The 21646-nt window shown below is 37.0% G+C and overlaps 1 protein-coding gene across 1 annotated transcript in view; it reads left to right on the top strand.

Annotated features, from left to right (window-relative positions):
- Window positions 1–21646, top strand: part of SLC25A13 (solute carrier family 25 member 13) — a 163432-nt gene that overhangs the window by 107880 nt on the left and 33906 nt on the right. The window contains exons 10-13 of the mRNA XM_032235092.1: window positions 1426–1510; window positions 3738–3896; window positions 10694–10746; window positions 11454–11534. Coding sequence (XP_032090983.1) covers window positions 1426–1510; window positions 3738–3896; window positions 10694–10746; window positions 11454–11534 — 378 coding nt within the window. The remainder of the gene's footprint in view (window positions 1–1425; window positions 1511–3737; window positions 3897–10693; window positions 10747–11453; window positions 11535–21646) is intronic.

Raw genomic sequence — 21646 nt, 5'->3', positions numbered from 1 at the left:
CACAGGAGATGATTGCGAGCCTATCATGCAGACAACCCATCCCGACCGCATCCAGACTGTCAGACCCGGGGGAAGGGCCCTGCGCTGAGGGATAGTGTTGTGACTCGGCAGAAACCTCCTGTGAGTTGTTTCTGGATGCACGCAGGAAAAGGGCTGACCGACTCACAGGACAGGATAATGAGCAGCTGTTGCTCGTTAGGGTCTCCTCCTGCGGATAAAAATGACTGATGGTGCCATGCCCTGGTTGCAAAAGTCAATGTTCTGTTCCTGTTCTAGTCAAGTTCTCTGTTTGTTTGCAATCATCGAGAAAAAGCACTTGGATAAGTGATTTGATTTATATAATCCTGTTTTGCTGTAGTTTACTTTTGCCAGAGCATTTTTCTGTCTTTATTTTGGGCTCGCAGCCAGCAGGAGCAGGGACTGATAAAAACATTCCTTTGAACATTCTGTCTGGCTGTAGTTTCTGAACAGGCAAGGTGGGGGTCAGAACAGGTAGCTATATAAATAAATAATAAATATATCATTGGTTTAACTTAAGAAATTGCATTACATTTCTTTTATGAAATTCTTGTCCTGAAAATAGGGCAAGAAGCAATGGATGAAAACTATTCAAGGAGATATCCAACCTAGAACTAAGGAGAAATTTCTTGACAGTTAGAACAATTAATCAGTGGAATACCTTTCCTCCAAAAGTTGTGGAAGCTCCAACACTGGAAGTTTTAAAGAAGAGATTGGACAATCTTTTGATTGACATGGTATAGAGTTTCCTGCTCAGGGCATTGGACTAGAAGACATCAAAGGCTCTTCCCATTCTGTTATTCTGTTCTTCCTATCTCTTCATAGCAGTGTTCCTTTAAGTTCCTTGCATATTTTAACTCTTTTCCCATACATTCCCAGAGCTGCACAAACCATATAATAAAAATTAGTTAAGGAAAATCATTTATTTTCAGTCATGCCCCAAGTTTTGATTTATTTTTATGGAAAACACTTTTCAAGCAAATCAGCTATATAGTAAATGGAATATAGAGATATGGTAGATAAGTTGGATTTTCTTTCTTTTAGGTGCTAATAGCCAAAAACCTGAAAGAGTTCCTTTGTAAATTAACAATAATTATGGGGGCAAGGCCACTTTGGCTTCCTTTGAACAATGCTTACTTTTTACACCAAATGAAACAAACAATATAAATTGTGTTGGCATCTCAAGCCAGCTTGATAGTACATGTTATAGCCCCTTTACTGAAGCGCAGCATGTCTCAATGGTTCAAGAACGGTACATTTTAGAATGAAATGTTTGTCTTTGTGTCTTTTTCGCTATTCAAATATTACTTACGTATGCTATATTAATCTGATTTTTCTCCTATTCCTTCTCCTCTTCTCCCTATTCCTCCATTTCACTAACCTAAACCTTTCCCCTAAATTTTGCAGCATGCTCCAACTGATGTCACTCGACCTATTCTCATCCAGATAGCAGAATCTGCATACAGGTTTGCCCTTGGTTCAGTTGCTGGAGGTTAGTGAATTAATGAATGAATGACAGAAATATTAGCTTGAATTCCACCCCTCCCCCGGCATTGCTTTTGACCTTCATTATCCTTTTTTTTTCACACAAAGCTTTTCATCTTATTGTCATTGCATCAAAAATAACTTGACCTTAGCTATTTCGATTCTTCCCTGATTGACTGATTATTGATTTACTTTTTAACATTTAGCTCCTTTTCATTAAAATCCAAATGGGCCTGGATCTTTCCACTTGTAATTGTATGCAGTATTCCTGTTCATAATTTATTTCAGCCAAGTGGCCCCCCCCCCAAGAATCCTCCACTTTATTCACACAGCCGTCATCAGCTTCCTGTGCCCTCTGAATATGCACAGAAGGAACTGCTTGAAATATTTTTTTCCATTTTCATGTCAAAAGGCAGCTGCATGAATAGTGCCAATGTCCCCAACTCAGGCTGTGAACAAGCCAGAGCAAGCAGGTTTTTTTTCTTATACCTGAGGAAAAAATACCATAAATTCCTGTTCTTTTCTTTGGGATTAAAAATACAATAATAAAACTTTAGTTTAACAAGCTGTTCCTCTTCTGACACTCAAAATTATCTCAGTGCTATTGTTCCTTTTTTTCAAAGCTGATTTTATTGTTATTATTACTATTATTTTTCCCTTTGAGTCATTTTGTCTACTGGCCATTGCCTGAACAAGTCCTGGCAAGATTTTGGGAAGTGGGGTTGACATTGCCTTCTTCCTAGAATTGACAGAGGGGCTGGCCCAAGGTCAAGCAGCTGTGCCTGTTGGGGATTAGAATTTATGGTGTGGTTATTTCCAGCTTGGTTCCTTTAACCATCATACCATACTGGCTCTCTGCTTTTATTTACTGAGAGTTACATGCTACTTCATTCAGGAGATTATGTGGATTACAGGCTTCTTAGAGTAATAAGATTAACAACTATAAAATAACAAGCAGCAAGGAACAGCAAACTCTGCAGACACATTGTTCTGGCAACAGAAAAAGTGACAGCATATTAGTTTCTGACCAGTTAATGTTTGGGAGGATTTTTTTCTTTTTTTCAGTTGGCAAAACTGATACCTTACTTTTGTGTCCTGCTATGATGATACTGGTAGAATTGAATTGGTACATATTATATGTGCCAACTAATATAATACCTTATATATTATAATAGGTGTGTATGTATAGATGATAAATGTATATGTATCTGTATGTATATGTGTGTGTATACAGGTAGTCCTCGACTTACGCCCAACATTTATGTTGTTAAGCAAGATATTTGTTAAGGGAGTTGTGCTCCATTTTACAACTATTCTTGCTACAGTTGCTAAGCAAATCACTGCAGTCATTAAGTTGGTTGATTGTTAAGTGAATCTGGCTTCCGCATTGGTTTTGCTTTTCAGAAAGTCACAGAAGGTGGATCACATGATCCCAGGACTTTGTGACTGTCATAAATATGAATCAATGCCCAAGCCTCTGAATTTTGATCATGTGACCCTTGGGATACAGCAATGGTCATAAGTTTGAAAAATGGTCAAGTCCCCTTTTTCAGTGCCATTATAACTTTGACAGTTGCTAAATGAACTATTGTAAGTTAAGGACGTGTGTGTGTGTGTGTGTGTGTGTGTGTGTGTGTGTGTGTAGTAATTAATCTATATGTTATATAGTGTTGCTCTTAATATATAATTTCTTAATTATAAAGTCCTCTCATTCTTATTTTCATCTGTTATCACACAAAAAGTTAAAGAGAGAAAGGATATCTGGCTTGTCCTTATTTAACTTTAAAAATAGCTCTTTTCTTATGGCTGGTTGCTAAATTAATGATTTCTAAAACCCATGCAGTTTGGGTTCAGATTCTGGGGCAGGGTGGTAGTGGTCATCAGTTTGACTCATAAATCAGGCAAAAGAAATTGATCTTGAAATGGGAGTTTCCAGGAAAGGCAGAAAAGATTCTCCCCTAGCCTTGTTGTCGTTAATCCCTAACATCTTGTGCAATTTTCACTTTTTTCACTCCTTTCAAATAAAAGCCAAGGGCAGTAGAACAAAATCTTTGAAATTCAGGAAAAGTATGATATTGCCTAGGAAGAAAAAAAGTGTGGGGGGGGGGTGGTTTCAGAGGGGGGAGGATTAAATATTATGTTCTGGTCTAGTCCCTCATGCAGTGTATGAACTCTAAATAAACCTGAGGCTGCGAGGCTTAATTCAGAGGTTTTTTTTCCTCCTTATTTAACAGCGGTTGGAGCCACTGCTGTGTATCCAATTGATCTGGTGAAAACACGAATGCAGAACCAGCGCTCCACTGGGTCATTTGTTGGAGAGCTGATGTACAAGAGTAGCTTTGATTGCTTCAAGAAAGTGCTACGTTATGAAGGATTCTTTGGGCTATACAGAGGTCAGTATCCAGATGTTTTAGTTCTAGTTCAAGAGGTTTGATGCCTGTTTATATTTTCTTAGTTTTGTTCATCCATCTTGAGTCCAAAAGGGAGCTTTTGGCATTCTCTAAGTTTTGTTCTACAAAATGTGAGCTGTATTGCACTGATTGTTACCAATTTGGATGATGTATTTTCACTGGGTCTGTGTCTGGCCCCTCACCCCAATTTCAAGAGCAGCAACGAAACTTCTCGCTAATATGCTCTATTTTTTTCTGGACATTTTTCCCCATAAAGCCTAACATAAGAAAGTTTATAAAACATTTAAATAAAACAATCTTGTCTAACAAAGCAAATCTTATCATAGTTTTTTTTTTAATATTATGGACTGCTTCTAATATTCCAGAACATTTTTATGCTTCCCAAAGTATAATATTGTATTTTCTCCTTTGTGGTATATGATTGTAAGCATTTTTGTCATTTGCTAATTGTACTCTCTCCTAGCAGGTCTGATATATCTCTCTCTTAGCTAGAGCAGCCACTTCTATGCAAAATGCACAATTACTTCAAAGCCTGCTGTCAGACACATTTGAAGTCATCTGATGTTAATAATAGCTTCCCCTTAACATATTTCTACAGTACATATAGCAAGGATGATCAAGAGGTCAACACTGTAGTTTGAGAAAAAACCATAATAAATCATCGTCAGTAATCATGAGCTGGTACATCAGTTGTATTGCCTATCTTTTTCTTGCAGCAAGGGACCCAGGTTGTATGTATGTATGTATGTATGTATGTATGTATGTATGTATGTATGCATGCATGCATGCATGCATGCATGCATGCGTATATGCATATATGCATATATGTATCTGTGCAGGAAAAATTGTTTTGATCATGCCAAAAAGTAGTGTCAGTGTTCAATTTTTTAGTGTCTTGCTGAATGAGTTGCCAGCAGTTTCATTTTTGACCATATAACCATTGGTAGATGGAGGGATGAAACTGAAATCACAAATACATATGGCACCTGGAGCATTGGCAATCATGGAAGTATGCCATAGCCACCAATACTGTAGCGGATTCAGTAAATGTCCAGAAGGAGCATTTATTTTATCTCAATTCTGGAAAAATGATTATTATTGGAATTATAATTTATAAAGAGAATAAACATCATGGAGGGCAGTGTTAAAATGCAAGTGAGTCTGACAATAAACGTATCTAAACTTTGTCTCATAGGAATCTCAGGAAGAATCTTGTCTTGTTTATCTTTCTATTTGACCACTAAATGGCTCTTAGAGTGATTGGTTTAAATAGATCATGGTCTCTGAAGTAACTTCTACTGTTTTAGCAAATAAATTTAAAATGTGGTTTTATTTATTTAATAATCAAATTTGGCACCTATATCATAAAAGGTACTCTAGGCAGTGTATAGTAATCCAATAAGTGTCCAATAAAGTACACCTTTATTTATTAAATTTATATACCAGCCATCTTATTGTCAAGCAATTCTAGGCTCCTTATAGCATCATAAAACCAAACACAGAAAATATAAAAAATATTAAAATGAACAAATATTAAATTTAAAACCAGAATACAGTGGGTTGGAAAGGTGGGTTCTTCTTCCTAGACCATTAATCATTTGCACCAATTGATACAGCCAAGTTTTGAGATTCTTATGACAGGGTCAAGAGGGTGGAAGCAGATTTTACCTCAACAAACATGATGTTTCAAAGGGTGGAAACCATGGTAGAAAAGGCCCTTCTCCTGGACCTTGCCAACCAGAATTCCTGGATTGACAGATTTGCCACATGCCCCTTCTTCTGTCACTAGTGGATAGGCCAATCCTGTTAGGGTGAGATGCTTTCTTAGGTATCCTGGACTCATTCATTAACATCATTAATGCAGATGAAATGCTATTTGTTTTAATAAAACCTTAACAGGTTTTCTTTCTCTTTTTAAAGTAAAAGTTATTTATTTTCTATGCTTTAAAAGCAATAATTTTGGATTAAATCTAATTGATTATATGTAAAGTGTAGGGTTTTCCCCCTAATTCACAATTTGTTGCTATGTTACCTTCCGTCTCAACATCGATATTTGGGGGTGTTAGTACTTATTTTAACATAGCTCACTCTTGTTAAAAATTTAAAGGGTGTGAAGCCATATTACTTGGAAGCAGTTCACTGATTTTTTTAATGCAATATTGTTACTGTAACCAGTTCTGTTTTCAAGCCATTTTACCTGTTTTAAAGCACTGAATGTGCTTAGGGTTGAACATTAGATTTTATGATGCAAAACATCTGCTCTATTGCAGAGTTACAGCTGCTTCCTTCTGGCAAGTGTTTCATTTCCAACCCCCCCTCTCAATTATTTTGCTTTTCTTCTGCTTTTGATGGTTTCTCAGTACATGATATAGAATGCCAGAATAATGTTGTGTTTTAAAATCTTCTACCTCTGATTTTGGATGATTACTATAGTGCTAACAGAAAAACTGAACACATGTACACACATTTTTTAAATAAGGTAGAATTCACATTTAACATCATAAATGTATTAAATTCATGTGAATGCCCTGTTTATATGCATTTCTAAGTTCTCACATTTTGGTTGTTCTTAGAATTTTTTCAGGCTATTATTTTAAAACTTGCAGTTTATAGCATTGTTATTTATTTGCAATTAAAAATTAGTTTTAAATCATTATGATTGTAAATGAAACAAACTTATATTGTACTAGAAAATCCTTCAATGTTTGCCCCTTATATTCTTATGAATTGTATTAATCCAAGAAATTGTTCAAACCCAGGGCATTTAATGCTAATTTTCCTTTTTATCTATCCATGAAAAGATTTGAAAATTGTTTTGAATTGTATCCAACCTACTGTTCTATATATGAAATGCAAAAAAAAATGTTGAACAGGAATTCTAGATCGTAAAAAAAGTATTTCTTTGGATGAGCATGCACCCCAAATATAAATGCTTTGATTTAACTATGTACATATTTGGAATGATTAATTTTTATTTACCACAACATAGGACACAGAATTTGTGCTGGGGTTTCAAATTTTCTCTCTTTGATGAGCATGAATTATACCATCTTGGGGATCTTAGGAGGCTATTTAAAAACAGGAAGAAATCTGGGCCCTGTTGAATGAAAGAAGGAACAATTATTCCATACACAATTAATCCAATTGCGGCATCCATATAGAAATCCTCAACATTATGTTTAAGAATCAGTCCTTAATAGAGGAGCTGCCAAGGATTTACCACATCATTTTATATTATTCACATCTCTTCATCATTATAAAATTTAATATGGCTTGCATCATATTCAGCACGATTCTGTTGTGTGCAGAAATATCCTTTTTATCAACTGTGTTTAATAAGCTATAAGCTACAAAATTATGAAACATCAGCCATATCCCTAGTGTTGCTATTCTAATAGCAAGTTACAAAAACTTTATTTGCTCAAGCATTTGAAACATGTAGCCTATAAATTCCTTGGCTGTTTTCTTAAGCTAAGTCTCATTAAATAAAAGAACATGTAAGCCTAAGCAGATATCAAAGATTTATACTTAATAATTTCTTTTATACATTTTGTGTGTGAGAGAGAGGGGGGGGTTAATTTATTATGTTTTACTCTGCCCTGTAAACAACTCTGGAAGGTCAATTAAAAAGTCTGATATAGGCTTTTAAAAGAACATAAATATATCTGGCGGAAGGAATGCCTTGATAACCAAATTGGCTTATATTAAGCAAAACCATCAGTCCATTTTGCCTCTTTATTGCTGATGAAAGTTTTGGAAATAGCCAGTTTACCATCAAACTACAGAAATAAGATATAGAGAAGTGTCAGCTGAACAACTTCAGTTTGATTTGATCTTTGAGTCTATTGAACTCAATAGTCTAAGCTTCTGATCTTTCAAAGATTTTTAAAATTCAATTAGAATTGATATAATTTAAATCCAATGTTCTGTATTCTGCATTTGGAAATTATAATAAAGAGATCTTTAACTTTTTTCATAGACATCTTTTCCCGTTCTTGAGGAGTGCTATCCTTCAGTTTTTCCTTCTTAGGTTGCTCCTGTCAACCTTAGTAGGACTTAATTTATAGTCCTCAATCATTCCTGTTCCTCTTCCTGAACATAATACAGGTGGTCTTAAATTTTGGTATTGAGAAATTGATATAATATTTGAGATAGGGATTAAAGGAATAAAGCATTAATTCCTGTGATTTGGAAACTATACCTCTGTAGATGCAATTAAAATTGTTCTTCTTTTTAAGCTATTTCACACTCGTAACTCATATTCATTTAGAAATCAATTACAAGTTTTTTTAAGTACTACTTCCAAGCCAAGAATCACCTATGTATTTCTATTTTTTAAGTGCATAGCTTTCCATTTCTCTCTTTCTAAATCTTTTGCTTTCAATCTTTTTTTTTTTTGACTTAATGAGATTGTTCTGGTTTTTATTTCTGTCTTCTAGAATATTAAGTGTCCTATCCAATTTTGTGTCATCTGCAGCACTTTCTCTTTTTCTCTCTCTATTCCAACCCTAATTCTAAAATTTTAGTGTCTGTGTGTCAGATTTACAATAGTTCACCCTATCTGCTTTACTTCCTTTTTATTTATATTTATTGAGTGTTTGCATACAGTAGAAGTCAAATCTAAAGGTGAAAGAAAAAAAAGAAATAGGCGCAAGAAAGGAAAGAAACTAAAATTATGAAATAACCTAATAGAAAGTCCCAATCTTCTCTCCAGCAGATAATTATAATCTTATAGTCCTCCTTTCCTTTTAGATATTCTACAAATCCCTTCAACCTATCACTTTGTCTACATATTTTTCAATCCTCAAAGGCATGAATCATGTCATTTGTTTTATTTTCAAGTCAAGATAGGTAGTCCTTGATTTATAACCACTTATTTAGTGTCTATTCAAAGTTACTTCACTGAAAAAAGTGATTTATAACTATTTATCATACTTAACACTATTGCAGCATCGCCAAGGCCTCATGATCATAATTCAGATGCCTGACAACTGGTTCATATTTAGGACGGTCATATGTCCCAGGACATATGATCACATTATGTGACCTACTGACAAGCAAAGTCAATGGGTAAACCAGATTCACTTGGTATTTGTGATACAAACTTAACAACTGCAATGACTCACTTAACTACTATGGCAAGTAAGGTTGTAAGTAATAAATAACATTTTGACTAGATAATTCAGTATCCTATGATGCAATTCTGGCTCAGGAGATTTTTAACTCAAAAATCAATAGACAATCCCTGGCTATGTTTCTATTATGTTCAAGCTTTTCATCCTTCTTTTCACAATTGTTATTTTTACAAAAGACAAAGACAAAACATGAATTAAGTAATTCTGAATTATTAATGGTTCTCCAGTTGTTTTGGGCAAAGCAATTTCCTATCTTTTTCACATGATCCTTATAAAAGCAGTTTCTAAGGACTGGGTGTGGGGTTCATGGTTACCAACCTAGATCCACCCCTTAAAAACTGGCCAGTTTTGGCATTTCAGTGCAAACTTCTTTAAGAATAAAGTATATTGGTAACAACTATCAAGTAGCACATCTGCATGTAATTTCACTCACTGTAGCAAAAATAGATAATCTAATATCTCTAGTTTTTTGACTGTCAGCTTCCATCTAACTGTAACATGTTAGGTTTTCATGTGGAAATCTGGAGACCATCAGGTTGCCTGCATCTTAGGAGTCAATAAATTAGGAGCTATTGCAAAAATTAGGTCGGATTTTGGAAGTATGGCTTCCTTTTAGACAACCTCTATTGCAGTTATTATAAAAACAAATTATGTTACTTTAGTATTAATTTTTGTCTTGAATATTCATTATAACAGAAAGGCAAAACATAATTCAAATAAATAAATAAATAAATAAATGCCACAATGCAGGTTACACCAGCAATGCTCAGATCTATTTTGTGTATATTTTATGTAGTTGTGAAAGAGGAGAGTAAGTATAAGAAAAGAAGGCTGAAATAAGAATTTCAGAAAATACAGATACTTAATTATAGGAGCAAACAGCAATCATTCTATAAGAGAATGGCAATCAATCAGCCCACTGTCAGGGTTCCAAATAATAACCCCAAAGCAATCAAAACTCTGAGGCCTAAAGTTTCTTCGTAGCATAATTTTATTTGGGATATCATTTTGGCACAGTTGTTGAAAACCCCACTTTGAAGGACCCAGGGTTTTTCCCCACCCAAATCGAAGCCCAAAGGTCACATGTTCAGCACATTGTCCAATCAGGTCATAGTCCCAATTTGGCTGGCTTTAGTCCATGCCCTTCCAACACCTGATAGACTATCCTTGGCTTCCATGAGAAAGAATGTTATTTTGGCTACATTTGCAGCTATCTCTACATCCCCCCTTACGTTCCCACATCTCCATCCGGTCTTGCTGTGGCAGTCCTGAAGATGTTCCCAAAAATTGGCTTCAGGGCTGACACCCACTTTGCTCTGTTTGTTTTGGGAGATATGAGTAAGAAGAACTAATACAGTATTTTTTATAAGAGTCCAAACAAAATTAAGTAAAATGAGTTTTTTCAATTATTTTTATTATTTTCTTATATTTCTAAGTATATATAATTATTGTTTGAATCAAAGCAATGCTGAATTGTGTGCATGTCTGTGTGTAAAGAGTATTTTATGTAGTATCCACACACATAATCTTGCTAAACATAATAATTTAAAATTGCTGTTAAGATGCCATTCCCCTTAAGAAGAAAAAATAATAACAATCTATTTCTTGATCAACTTAACTGCTATATTTTTTTACATTTTATAGGTCTTCTACCACAGCTCCTGGGGGTAGCTCCAGAAAAGGCCATAAAGCTTACTGTAAGTTCAGAAAAAACATTGGGTCATCTTAATATATTATTTTCAATTTCCAGTAGAAAGAGTTATTTTGGTTATATGCTTAAAGTATGCATCAGTATATTGTGCTAACCATACTTGTACAATATGTTGGTTGCATGTTTGTGATTTAGTTTCTTTTGATTCTTTTGACAGATTCTTTGAGGATCTTTTATGTGGCAATTTCAGATTAAAAGTTTGATTCAGGACTTTTACATTCTTCTTTTAAAAGAGTGAAACATTTTATTGCTACTTTTTACTTTATTGCCCATTTAACTGAAATATTGTAGAAAAGGAGATTTGTTAAGATATCAATTAACCTGCTAATAAACAGCAATTCAAATATTAAATTGTAATAGCTTAAAATAAACTTTCTTTTTAACATTTTAATTCTACAAAATATTTCTATAAAAATATATTTGTAAAAAGCATTAAGTTCAGACTGACTAGTAGTATGTTTTTTGAAGTATAATTCAGAAACGTGTGGCTGTAAAGCTTAATTTTTTAAATATATAAATACCTTCTGATATTTGAATTCTTCTTGTGCTATAAATCTGTTCCAAAGTGTGTAAAATCTACCCAAGGACACACACCCACACATTATTGCTGATAAACTTAAAATTTATACTTGAAAATGTATATTGACACTTTAAATTTAAAAGTTTAATATGTTTATTTTAATTGTTTTTAAGGTAAACGATTTTGTGAGAGACAAATTTATGCAAAGAGATGGTTCTGTTCCTTTTCCAGCAGAAATTCTTGCTGGGGGCTGCGTAAGTATTCTATTTCTCTTTCACCAGAATGTTAAAGAAACACAATTATAAATTAAACCACAAACGTTAGGATTTAATTCAAACTGGATAAATAATCAAGCTGTTTTTAAATTAATAAGCTAATCACAGCAATTTAATATTGGAAGGGAGAACAGTTTTGGTGTTTTTAAAACCTGTGGCTTAATAATTATTTTGTGTTGGGAGATTGCTTTGCGTTTGAAGTTTAAGTGGTTATAGATATAGTTATTTACCATTGTATTCATCTAAAAGCTTGTTTAAACCCACTTCCATTATATTATGTATCTTGTTTCCTTTTCTTCCCTATCTTGCCATTTTTCACTCATCCTCTTACGTTTTTATGGTCTAAGTGTGACTTGCTAAAGGCCACAAACTACCGAAATAACCTTGCTGTTCTATCATTGATAGTTTTATAATATTACTTTAAGCATTTCATGTATTTCTAATGTAAAGTATAGCTCAAATGTTTTATACGCATTCTGCTTTGTTTTCATAGTAAAATACACTCATAAAAAGTACTTTAAAAAACAACTAGTAGTTCATTCTGTGAATGTAATATTTCTGCTGATCAGTTCCTGTAATGATAACTTGCAATATTGGGGGAGGGGTGTTGGTTTTTATTTTGTTTGAGCAATTATAAATCCATTTTGCATGAAATGAACTATTGTTAAAGATAATGACATTTTAAAGACAGAGTGCTGTTCATTTAACTCACTTTGATCAGTGGGTAGGAAAGAGCTGGTGGAGCTCCAAGCTCACTGGTAAATTTCGGCTGTCATGAGAACGATGAGGTCATTCTTTCAAATCAGTTAAATTCTTGCTGAAAACAATGTAGAAATACAAAACCAATTGTACCAAACTCTCTTTTAATAACAACAGAGAAATTTGTACATTTTTTTCTTCCAAAAAGCACACTATGTAGATAATTGTGCAACTCTATTTATTCAGTGTAATGTAAATAGGAGAGACCTAGTTGCTTTTTGCAATTCACCCTAGATAAAGAGATGCTCTGTTTGATCAATGACCTGTCATGTATTGCCAAATAGCTTACCTGCTCTGTAACTGAAGAAGTATTTAAAAGAGGGATAATTTAAAGTTTTTAAAAGTGTTTTAATTATAGACTTTTCAACTTATAAGCAGAATTAAAATAAAATAAAATAAATAATGTAAAATAAAAGTTATCAAATGAAGCCCAAGTAACATTAAAATATTATTACAGTATTTCATTTTTATGTACATCGTCTTCATTGTGGTAGCTTGTCCACTGGGGTTATTTTTCCTAAATAAGCAATGTTATGTATTCTGTTCTATGTAAGTTATGTCCGGAAGAAGAGCAATCTCTTTGAAAACCATGTTTACTAGAACTCTCTGCTGGCATTTTCCTCTAAAATTAATTATGTGATTCTTCATAATTTCCTGGCAGTAGATGTTTGATGGCAAACAGCCCAAGACTTCCTTTGAACTGAAGTGTTTAAATAAAGATCAGTGCCAGGTAGATAGGATGAGGCTTGTGTTGTCTCCCTGTGGGTGGTCTTGTTTCATTATGTTTTGGTATCTTTTTCAAAGCTGGATGCACAGAATTGAGATAGCTAGATCCTGCATAATGTATGTCTTTCTGCTTGTTCTAAATTAGTTTCCCCAATCTGATGGCATACAGATATGCTGTACACCAGCTTTCATAATTTCCCATGAACAAAGCTTGTGTCCATACTATTGAGTTGCAAAAAGTGCAGGGCACCAGGTTAGGAAAGGCTGTTGTAAGACAAGCTTTAAAAATGCACCTGATGATTCGTCTATTTATAAAGAACCTAATCTTGGTAAAGGAATGCTTGTTTTAGAAAAGTTATTGCAGAGCAATAACTCTGCATGTGTTCTTTTAGAAGGGATGGTAAGATATATTTTTATTAAATTTCCTTAATATTTTTAAAAAATAATAGATAAGATGAAATGATGATTATGATCATGATATGGTGGTTGTGGTTTGAATTCTTTCCTTAAGTTCAATTTTGTCATCCTAAGGAAATCAGATTCTGTTTTATTTTTCTTTTACACCAAAAAAAGCTACCTGGTCTTTATTTGGGGGCGAGGTCATCCACTTACTTGAGCACATCATGTGCCACTTACTTGCGCGTGTCGCCCCCGGCCTCTTTTTTGCTGTCAGAGACCTTCAGGAACTTCATCTGGCAAGGCCAGCAAGGCTTTCCTGAAGACCTCTGTAGCTGGTAACAGAGCTCTGGATTGTTCCAGATAACAGATTGTTATTAGCTTCAAAGGCCTTCAGGAAAGCCTTGCCAGCTTCAAAGGCCTTCAGGAAAGCCTTGCCAGCAGCAGAAGAAATGGGCCAAGGTGTGCGAAGCCTGGCAACTGTCAGAAGGTAAGTAGTAGGGCTCCACTCCACACGCTCCCCCTGGTTTAAGTTATACCAGTGCACCCTGGAGTGGATGGAGTCTTAATTAGGGCTTTTTGGAGGAGTAGTGGGTACAAGTGTAAAAATCAAGCTACGACTTACTTTCTGAGTAGGTCATATTTTCTGGGAAACTTAATGATAATAATAGTGTATTCTGTTCTGTTAAACTTTAGTCCAAAGTGAGAGATAAATGAGACTGTAATTATTGAACTAAATTTGATGCAGGAGAGACATAGTCTTGGATTCAATAGTTGCAGGTGACCATAGAAAGATATGGATAAAACCTCCACCATCTTTCTTAAAATTGCCACTAAATTTTAATGTGAAAGAAACAAGAAATCACTAAATACTTAAAAGGGAGGTCATAGTAACTTAATTCAATTTAAACCACATTTTCATTTTTATCTTGGCTTCTACCACTTTTTCATCCTAATCACATCTAATCTAGTCTAGAAGAATTTGTTTGTCCAAAGGCTAAAAGATAGTTACTTAATTTATAGTCATTCTTTAAATATCTATTCAGAATAGCTTCCTCTGTATTTGGTCTACATTTATGCCTGCAAAATTTGAGTTTTAGTATTTTGTTTTATCCTTAGATCATTATGTTTTAAGGATATTATTATGGTTGGTCACATAGTCAAATCAAATGTTTAGAATAATTTGGCATTTTTATCCACCTACCAAGGACCTGGGATAGGCAATTTTGTTTGTAGTGTTAAAAGTTTCATTGCGATGTAAGCTTTTGCAAATAAAGCTAGTCTTTGCAATTGACTGTTGATGATTTTATCAGTGCCAATGATGTTAATATTTGTATATTTGTGATAGGTAAGGAGATTTTCTTCTAGTAGTCCTGCAGCTGCTAGTTCTGGTTGATCTGCAAACTGTCCTGAGGTCTGAAGCTCATTTATTAAGAAATGTCTAAGAACTCCAACACCTAGCATGGTCCTTGTTTATTGGGTAACAATTGATCTGGTATGGATAAATTATGATCTTCAAATTACGTCTTACCATATTGTTTATGGGAGACATTCAGATGAAACCTGTCCAGTATAGTTGAACATGTGGCATAGCTTTCATCTCCCTCAGGGCACACAAGCCCTAAAGGGACTTCAAGATGGTGCCTCACTAAGCTAGGGAGAAAAGAATGCCTAACATTGTGAAATCACAATTCTTTAGCTGAAGTTAGTCTTCATATAAATCAAGTTCTTTCCAATAGTTTAGGACATTGTAATATATTGTTGCAGTATATGTTCAGATTGAACCTTTGTGACCTTTTTTCAAATGGGTCCATCAAATATTTTTTTGTATGTTACCCAGTATTCTCCTAGCCTTTGGAATCACCATGGTTAATTTAAGCCATAATGCAATGTTGGTATTTTTTCACCCTTTTCAGTTCTTCTATTCTACTATCCATTGCTATCCAATATTAATTTAAATATTTTAGTTAATTTTAAAGATCCACTCTCTAGAAAAGAGAGAAGTTTTTCCAATAGCTCAAGAGGTACATTGTCCTAAAATTCTAAATATTTTGATGGAGTTGGTGTCACACAAACAATTACACTTTGCTCTTTGTGATAGATTTGGCATTTTTCGAATCATTGGGGACCTCACCTTTCAGGATGATTACTGAGAATTAGTACATACAAGTGAAACTTGAAAAATTAGACTATCATGCAAGAGTTCATTTATTTCAGTAATGCAATTTAAAAGGTGAAACTAATGTATGAGATAAGACTCATTACGTGCAAAGCAAGATAGTTCAAGCTGTGATTTGTCATAATTGTGATGATTATGGTGTATAGCTCATGAAAACCCCAAATCCACCATCTCAGAAAATTATAATATTACATGCAATCAATAAAACAAGGATTGTACATAGAACAATATCGAATCTCTGAAAAGTATAAGCATGCATATGTACTCAGTACTTGGTTTGGGCCCCTTTTGCAGCAATTATTGCCTCAATGCGACGTGGCATGGAAGCTATCAGCCTGTGGCACTGCTGAGGTGTTATGGAAGACCAGGATGCTTCAATAGCGGCCTTCAGCTCTTCTGCATTGTTCAGTCTCATGTCTCTCATCTTTCTCTTGGCAATGCCCCCTATGTCCCCTATGGGGTTCAGGTCAAGCAAGTTTGCTGGCCAATCAAACACAGTAATCCCACGGTCATTGAACCAGGTTTTGGTGCTTTTGGCAGTGTGGGCAGCTGGAAAATGAAGTCAACATCCCCATAAAGCTCGTCTGCGGAAGGAAGCATGAAGTGCTCCAACATCTCCTGGTAGACAACTGTGTTGACCCTGGTCTTAATGAAGCACAGTGGTCCAAAGTCCTGTTGCTCAGTGGTCCAAAGTCCTCTTTTCTGATGAGAGCAACTTTTGCATCTCATTTGGAAACCAAGGACCCAGAGTATGGAGGAAGAATGGAGAGACCAATCAAGCACAGTAATCCCACGGTCATTGAACCAGGTTTTAGTGCTTTTGGCAAAAGTTGCTCTCATCAGAAAAGAGGACTAGAAAAGAAGTTCCTAATTTTCTTCTATCAGAGTTTTTAGGCTCCCTAAAGTTTGGCATGAAAAAGTGTGTATGTTTGTGTGGGAGGGGGGAGGAGAGGGATTTACAGTTTTAATCTTTACTTTTGTATTATTACAACTCTGCGTTTAGAATTGATTTGATGTAATTTCATCAAATTTGCCTGATTTAAATGCAGTCATTCTTTATCTGTGGTGTAAATAAATGGACTGGGTAATAGTGAAATTCCTAAAGGAATTGCCTCTCTTGAAACATTGGCTTTAGGAGCCAAATTATACCCTAATATGAGTTTCTTGGGAAGTCTCAAGGAACTTAAGGCCAGTCTGTTTAGGAATGTTGTGAAAGGAATTGGGAATCACACACACAGTACTTACACTTACATCTTCATCTATTATCTAAATAGCAATATATAACCTCACTGGAGATTTGCCATCTTGGATAAGTTCATTTCCTCAACATCAGTTTGGGACCACTGTTAAAGAGCAGAAGCTTCAGGATAAGCTGAAATTCCATTTAATTATGTCATAGTGGTCAACTAGGTAAAGAAAGACCCCGTGATAAAGCACACACTTTGTAGGTGTAATTCCATTATGTCTCCAGCAATTGTTCAACAGATAGATGAAAAATAAAAGTGAAAATCAGTATCTTAAATTCTATGTTACTGACTATCTTGTATTTGAACTTCTGCAATGAAGTCATAGCAGATTTTTTTTAAACTCAAAGACACCTGAGTAAGGAGGTTTGGAAAGAAACATTTTCCTTGGTTAAACAACTTGTGAACAGAACAGTAATATTTAATAATACAAAATGTTTCAATCTAGGCTTATGCATGTGTGTAGATACATAGTTATTATTGCTGAAGTAACAAGCAGAACCTATAATGTTATGTCTCCAGTAATTGTTCAACAGATAGATGAAAAATACAAGTGAAAACCAATATATTAAGTTCTATGTTGCCTGGCAATCTTGTATATGAACTTCTTTCAATTAAAAAAAGTCCCATTCACAGCAGGTAAGATAAGTAAAAATAATCATGTATCATATTATATATGATATTTCTATCATGTTGAAACCACAAACAACATTTCTATATAATATCCTGTAAGAAGCGCTACCTAATAATATGTTGTGTACCCCTATTTATCCAATACTGCATCCACATGACCATTTATGTGGAATTGCCATGTTTTGTGAGTACATGGTAGTTCATACAACAGTATCATTCAAATCTGCCACATTATAGCAAGAGTGAAAGACATTGAGAATTATGCGCCTCCACCTTATATTTGCAACTCCCAATCCCCATTATTGAATCACTGTGATTCAGTGATAAAATGATGAATAAACAATGATTTAACTATTTCATGAGGACCTGATATGACTATTTTTCTAGACAATTAATTAATTGATTTTTTAAATATTTGATTCCTGATACATATGTTTGTTTATAACATTGAATTTAATCTTAAATTTTGTATCCATTTATTTTACTCTAAGTTATATACCGTTTCTCAAAAATAAGACCTCCCCAGATAATAAGTCCAATCAGGCTTTTGAGTGCATACGCTCAAATAATTCCTTACCCCCAAAATAAACCCTCCCCAAAAATATTGCAACACAGCAGCAGCCATGAGGTGACCACGCCTACTCCCTTCTGCACCTCAAAAATAATAAGACCTTCTCAAAAATAAGGCCAAGCGCTTATTTGGGGGGGAGGTCAAAAGAAAATAAGACCCTGTCTTATTTTCAGGAAAACACAGTATTTCTATGGATAACTGTGATTTAGAGTTGGTTGATTGGAGTGACCCATAAGCCATGTAAATGGTTACATTTTGAGTTAAATATTCTGAGGATTAAAATTCTTTAATAGTGTTGTGGCTTTTCCTTGGAAAGCTTTGTCCTTATCCAAGAATAGACTGAAAAAATGAACTCTTTAGTTCATTTGATCTGATGAGTTACTTTATTTGGTAGGTGTTTTCAATGATGATCAAATAAAATCTTTTTAAAGCCAGGAAAATGAACTTGGGTGAAGTTATGTCTATGTAAATTAGTATACAGTATGTACTAACTTCTTTATAGGAGCCAAGATTATATTCAGTCCGGAATGCTTCTACTTCATATGTAATATTGGCTTAGGTAGTTGGATTTGTCAGAGTTGTAATTTCAGTACCCACAAAGCCTGGAATGTTTTTTTTATTGACTTAATCACTCTTCAGAATTGAAAAAAGACACAACATTGAAATCAGCTGATGCTTGTTATGGCAGGGATGAGCATCGTAACTTCTGGCACGTTTTGCAGGGTCGAAACTGAGTTGATTTTATCTTCAGTCTAAATTAAAAAATGCTTTATTCACCACAGTCTAGCAACCTTTTGTTTTTTAACAAAAGCAGATATATTATTTTGCAAAGCAGAATATTATAGGCTTTGTTGGTGCCTAGTAATAATGCTTTCTCAAGGTTTAAATTTCATTGATATTATGGCTTAGTTCACATGCATGAGTTTTTTTAGCAGAAGCATTTAGCAAAGGGCAAATTAAATGATCTAATTAATTACTTAATTAGTTCTCCAGTGCACTGCTCAGAGAGCCCAAATGCTGGGTTAACACAGCCTATCTGCCCTTGGACTGAGTGATGTTTTTCTTGACCACGCCTCCCTTTGCCTGCACATGCTCAATTCGAAAACTCAGTCCGCCCGAGTTAGGGCTGTTTTGGGAGAGCTCCAGTCTAAGAGCAGAAAGGCTGGAAAAAGTTTCCCAATTTGGACCACGTTTAAATTCTCAGATAGAGGAAATCACGCTTCTACATCAGGTCTGTCTATTTGCGTCCAGTGAGGCTTCCGTCGCTTTAAGAGAAGGGCTGCCGGGCTTTTCCCTGCTGTTGCTAATTGCAAGCACTGCAGGGGGTTGGAAAGGCTTGCACAGCGGGGGCTGGCTAGCAAGGGAGCAATTAGTGGGATAAACCAAGTTCCCTGTTGGAACAGGGGCATCCCAGGGGGAGGAAAAGTCCAGCAAGGCTCTGAGAAGGCTCTAAAGCAGGTGAGCCGGATTGCTAGGATTCCCTCGCCTGCTCCATTTTGTCCGGCAACAGCAGCGACGGCTGGAGCCTTCGCACACCTTCAGGGCTGGAAAGAGCGGGAAGCGGCTGCGTGCGCACCCCCCGCCATTTTGGATCGCTCCGACTCACTGGGCAGAGCGGCAGAGCTCAGAGCGTGCTAGGAACAAGGCAGCAAGAAGAGCCCAGCCAGCCAACGGAGCCTCAGCGAGCCCTCAACGACTGCAGAACGCCGCGGGGAGGCTGGGGGCTAGTCTGGGAAGCCAGCTAGTCTCTCCCTCCGGAAAATAAGCTAAGTCTCGGGGAACCGAGGGCGGTGGGAGGAAGGAAATACGACCCCAAGGCGGCCCTTCCCTCCTGGAGATTCTGCCAGCGCTTTTGGACTGCAAAGGCCAGCGCGTGCCCATCCCAACTCCAGCTATCTCCCAGGCCTCGTGGGGACCTGAAATGGCTGAGGAATGCAGGGAGGCCTTAGGGGATCAGGTGGGGTCCTCCAGCAAGCGCTGCAAGCTGGATCCCTCTGTAAATAAAGGCAAAGGGCACAAAGGCTCACTTGAAAGGTCTTCTCCAAGAGCCACAGTGGATCCCAGGGAGGTTTCAAGGCCCCTTCAGCCAGAACCTAGCCCAGACCGTCGCAGCAGGGAGTCAGCTTCCCCTGATCGTGAGGCCCAATCCCCCGGGGACAGTGAATTCTTGTCTGGGGATAACTATGCATCCAGGGATCCATCTCCTGAAGCATCTTGGGGGTACCCCAACTCCCCTAGCTCCTCCATCGGAGAGGAACGAGATTCTGTCCAGAATTCCCCCTTTGGGAAGGGTGGATCCAGCTCAGGCAGGCCTAGCCAGCGCAGGCCCAGTAAGCAAAAGAAAAAAAGGGGAAAAAGTCCTGCTCTCTCGGATGAAATGAGGGAGGTAATTGCCTTAGCCATCTCCCAAGGGATAGCTGAAGGCATTAAGCGCAAGGGCTCTCGCAAGGGCAAGGCCCCAAAGGAGAAACGCAAACCTAGGGCCTCCACCTCTAAGGAGCCTGTATCCTCCTCCCCATCTTCAAGCCCCTCTCACTCTGGGTTATCAAGTTCTGAGCAGGAAGAAGGGGAGATTTTCGCCCTTTCCGAAGACGAAAACCCCACCCCTGACAAGCCAAAATTCTCTGGCCTGTTTCAACCGTCATTATTCAAGTCTATCTTGCACAAAGCCATGACGGCCACAGAGTTAGGCCCCACTTCCAGGCCTGAGGCCTCTCAGGCTTCCTCTTCCAAGGATCTTAAGCATGGGTTGTTCAAAGAGACAGTAGAAACTCCCGAGGTTATTCCTGTGCCAGACCTATTTATGGACGCGGTACAGCGCCAGTGGCTACAGCCAGGCACCCTGACCAACCCCAGTGGGGGGGATAGAACTCTATATGCAGTAGAAGATAAAATGGAGGAAATCCTCAAATTCCCAGAAGTAGATGCCCCAGTCGTGTCTCTGACTTCCAATTCCAACCTGCCAGCTGAGCTCCTAAAGGGACTTAAGGCAGAAGATAAGAGGTCAGAAAAGGCATGTCAGAAAACACACATGGCGTCTGCCTGGGCCATCAAGGCATCCACCTCTGCCTCCTTTTTTATTAGGGCCACCCTATTCTGGCTGCGCCAACTCAGGTCCAGACCCCCGCCCAGGAAATCTAGGTGGCGCCATGAGCTAACCAAGATTATTACCGCTGTCGAGTATTCGGCGGATGCCACCTTGACAGCAGCAAAATTCTCTTCCAGAGCTCTAGCTTCCAATATCACCTCCCGCCGCCTCCTATGGCTCAGGCACTGGCAGGCCGAAATGAAGGCTAAATGGAAGCTGGCATCGGCCCCATTTAAAGGGGGCTTTCTGTTTGGAGAGGCCCTGGACAAGTTTGTCACCGAAACCAAGGACAAACGCAAGATCCTTCCGGCAACCTTTAAAAGGGGTGACCGGAAAGGGGCGGGGTCCTTTCGTAAGAGACCCTACAGGAGCCAGGAAACAGGGCAATCTTCTCACCCTTCCTCCTATCAGAGGCCCTTTCAGGCAGGGGGGGATAGGCACCAAGACAGATCCTTCGGGGCTCGTGCCAACCAATCCCAGTCTTCCTTTCGGAGA

This window comes from Thamnophis elegans, chromosome Z (genome assembly GCF_009769535.1).
Source record: "Thamnophis elegans isolate rThaEle1 chromosome Z, rThaEle1.pri, whole genome shotgun sequence".
NCBI classification, from domain to species: domain Eukaryota; kingdom Metazoa; phylum Chordata; class Lepidosauria; order Squamata; family Colubridae; genus Thamnophis; species Thamnophis elegans.
This window is presented reverse-complemented; position numbering and strand designations above follow the sequence as displayed.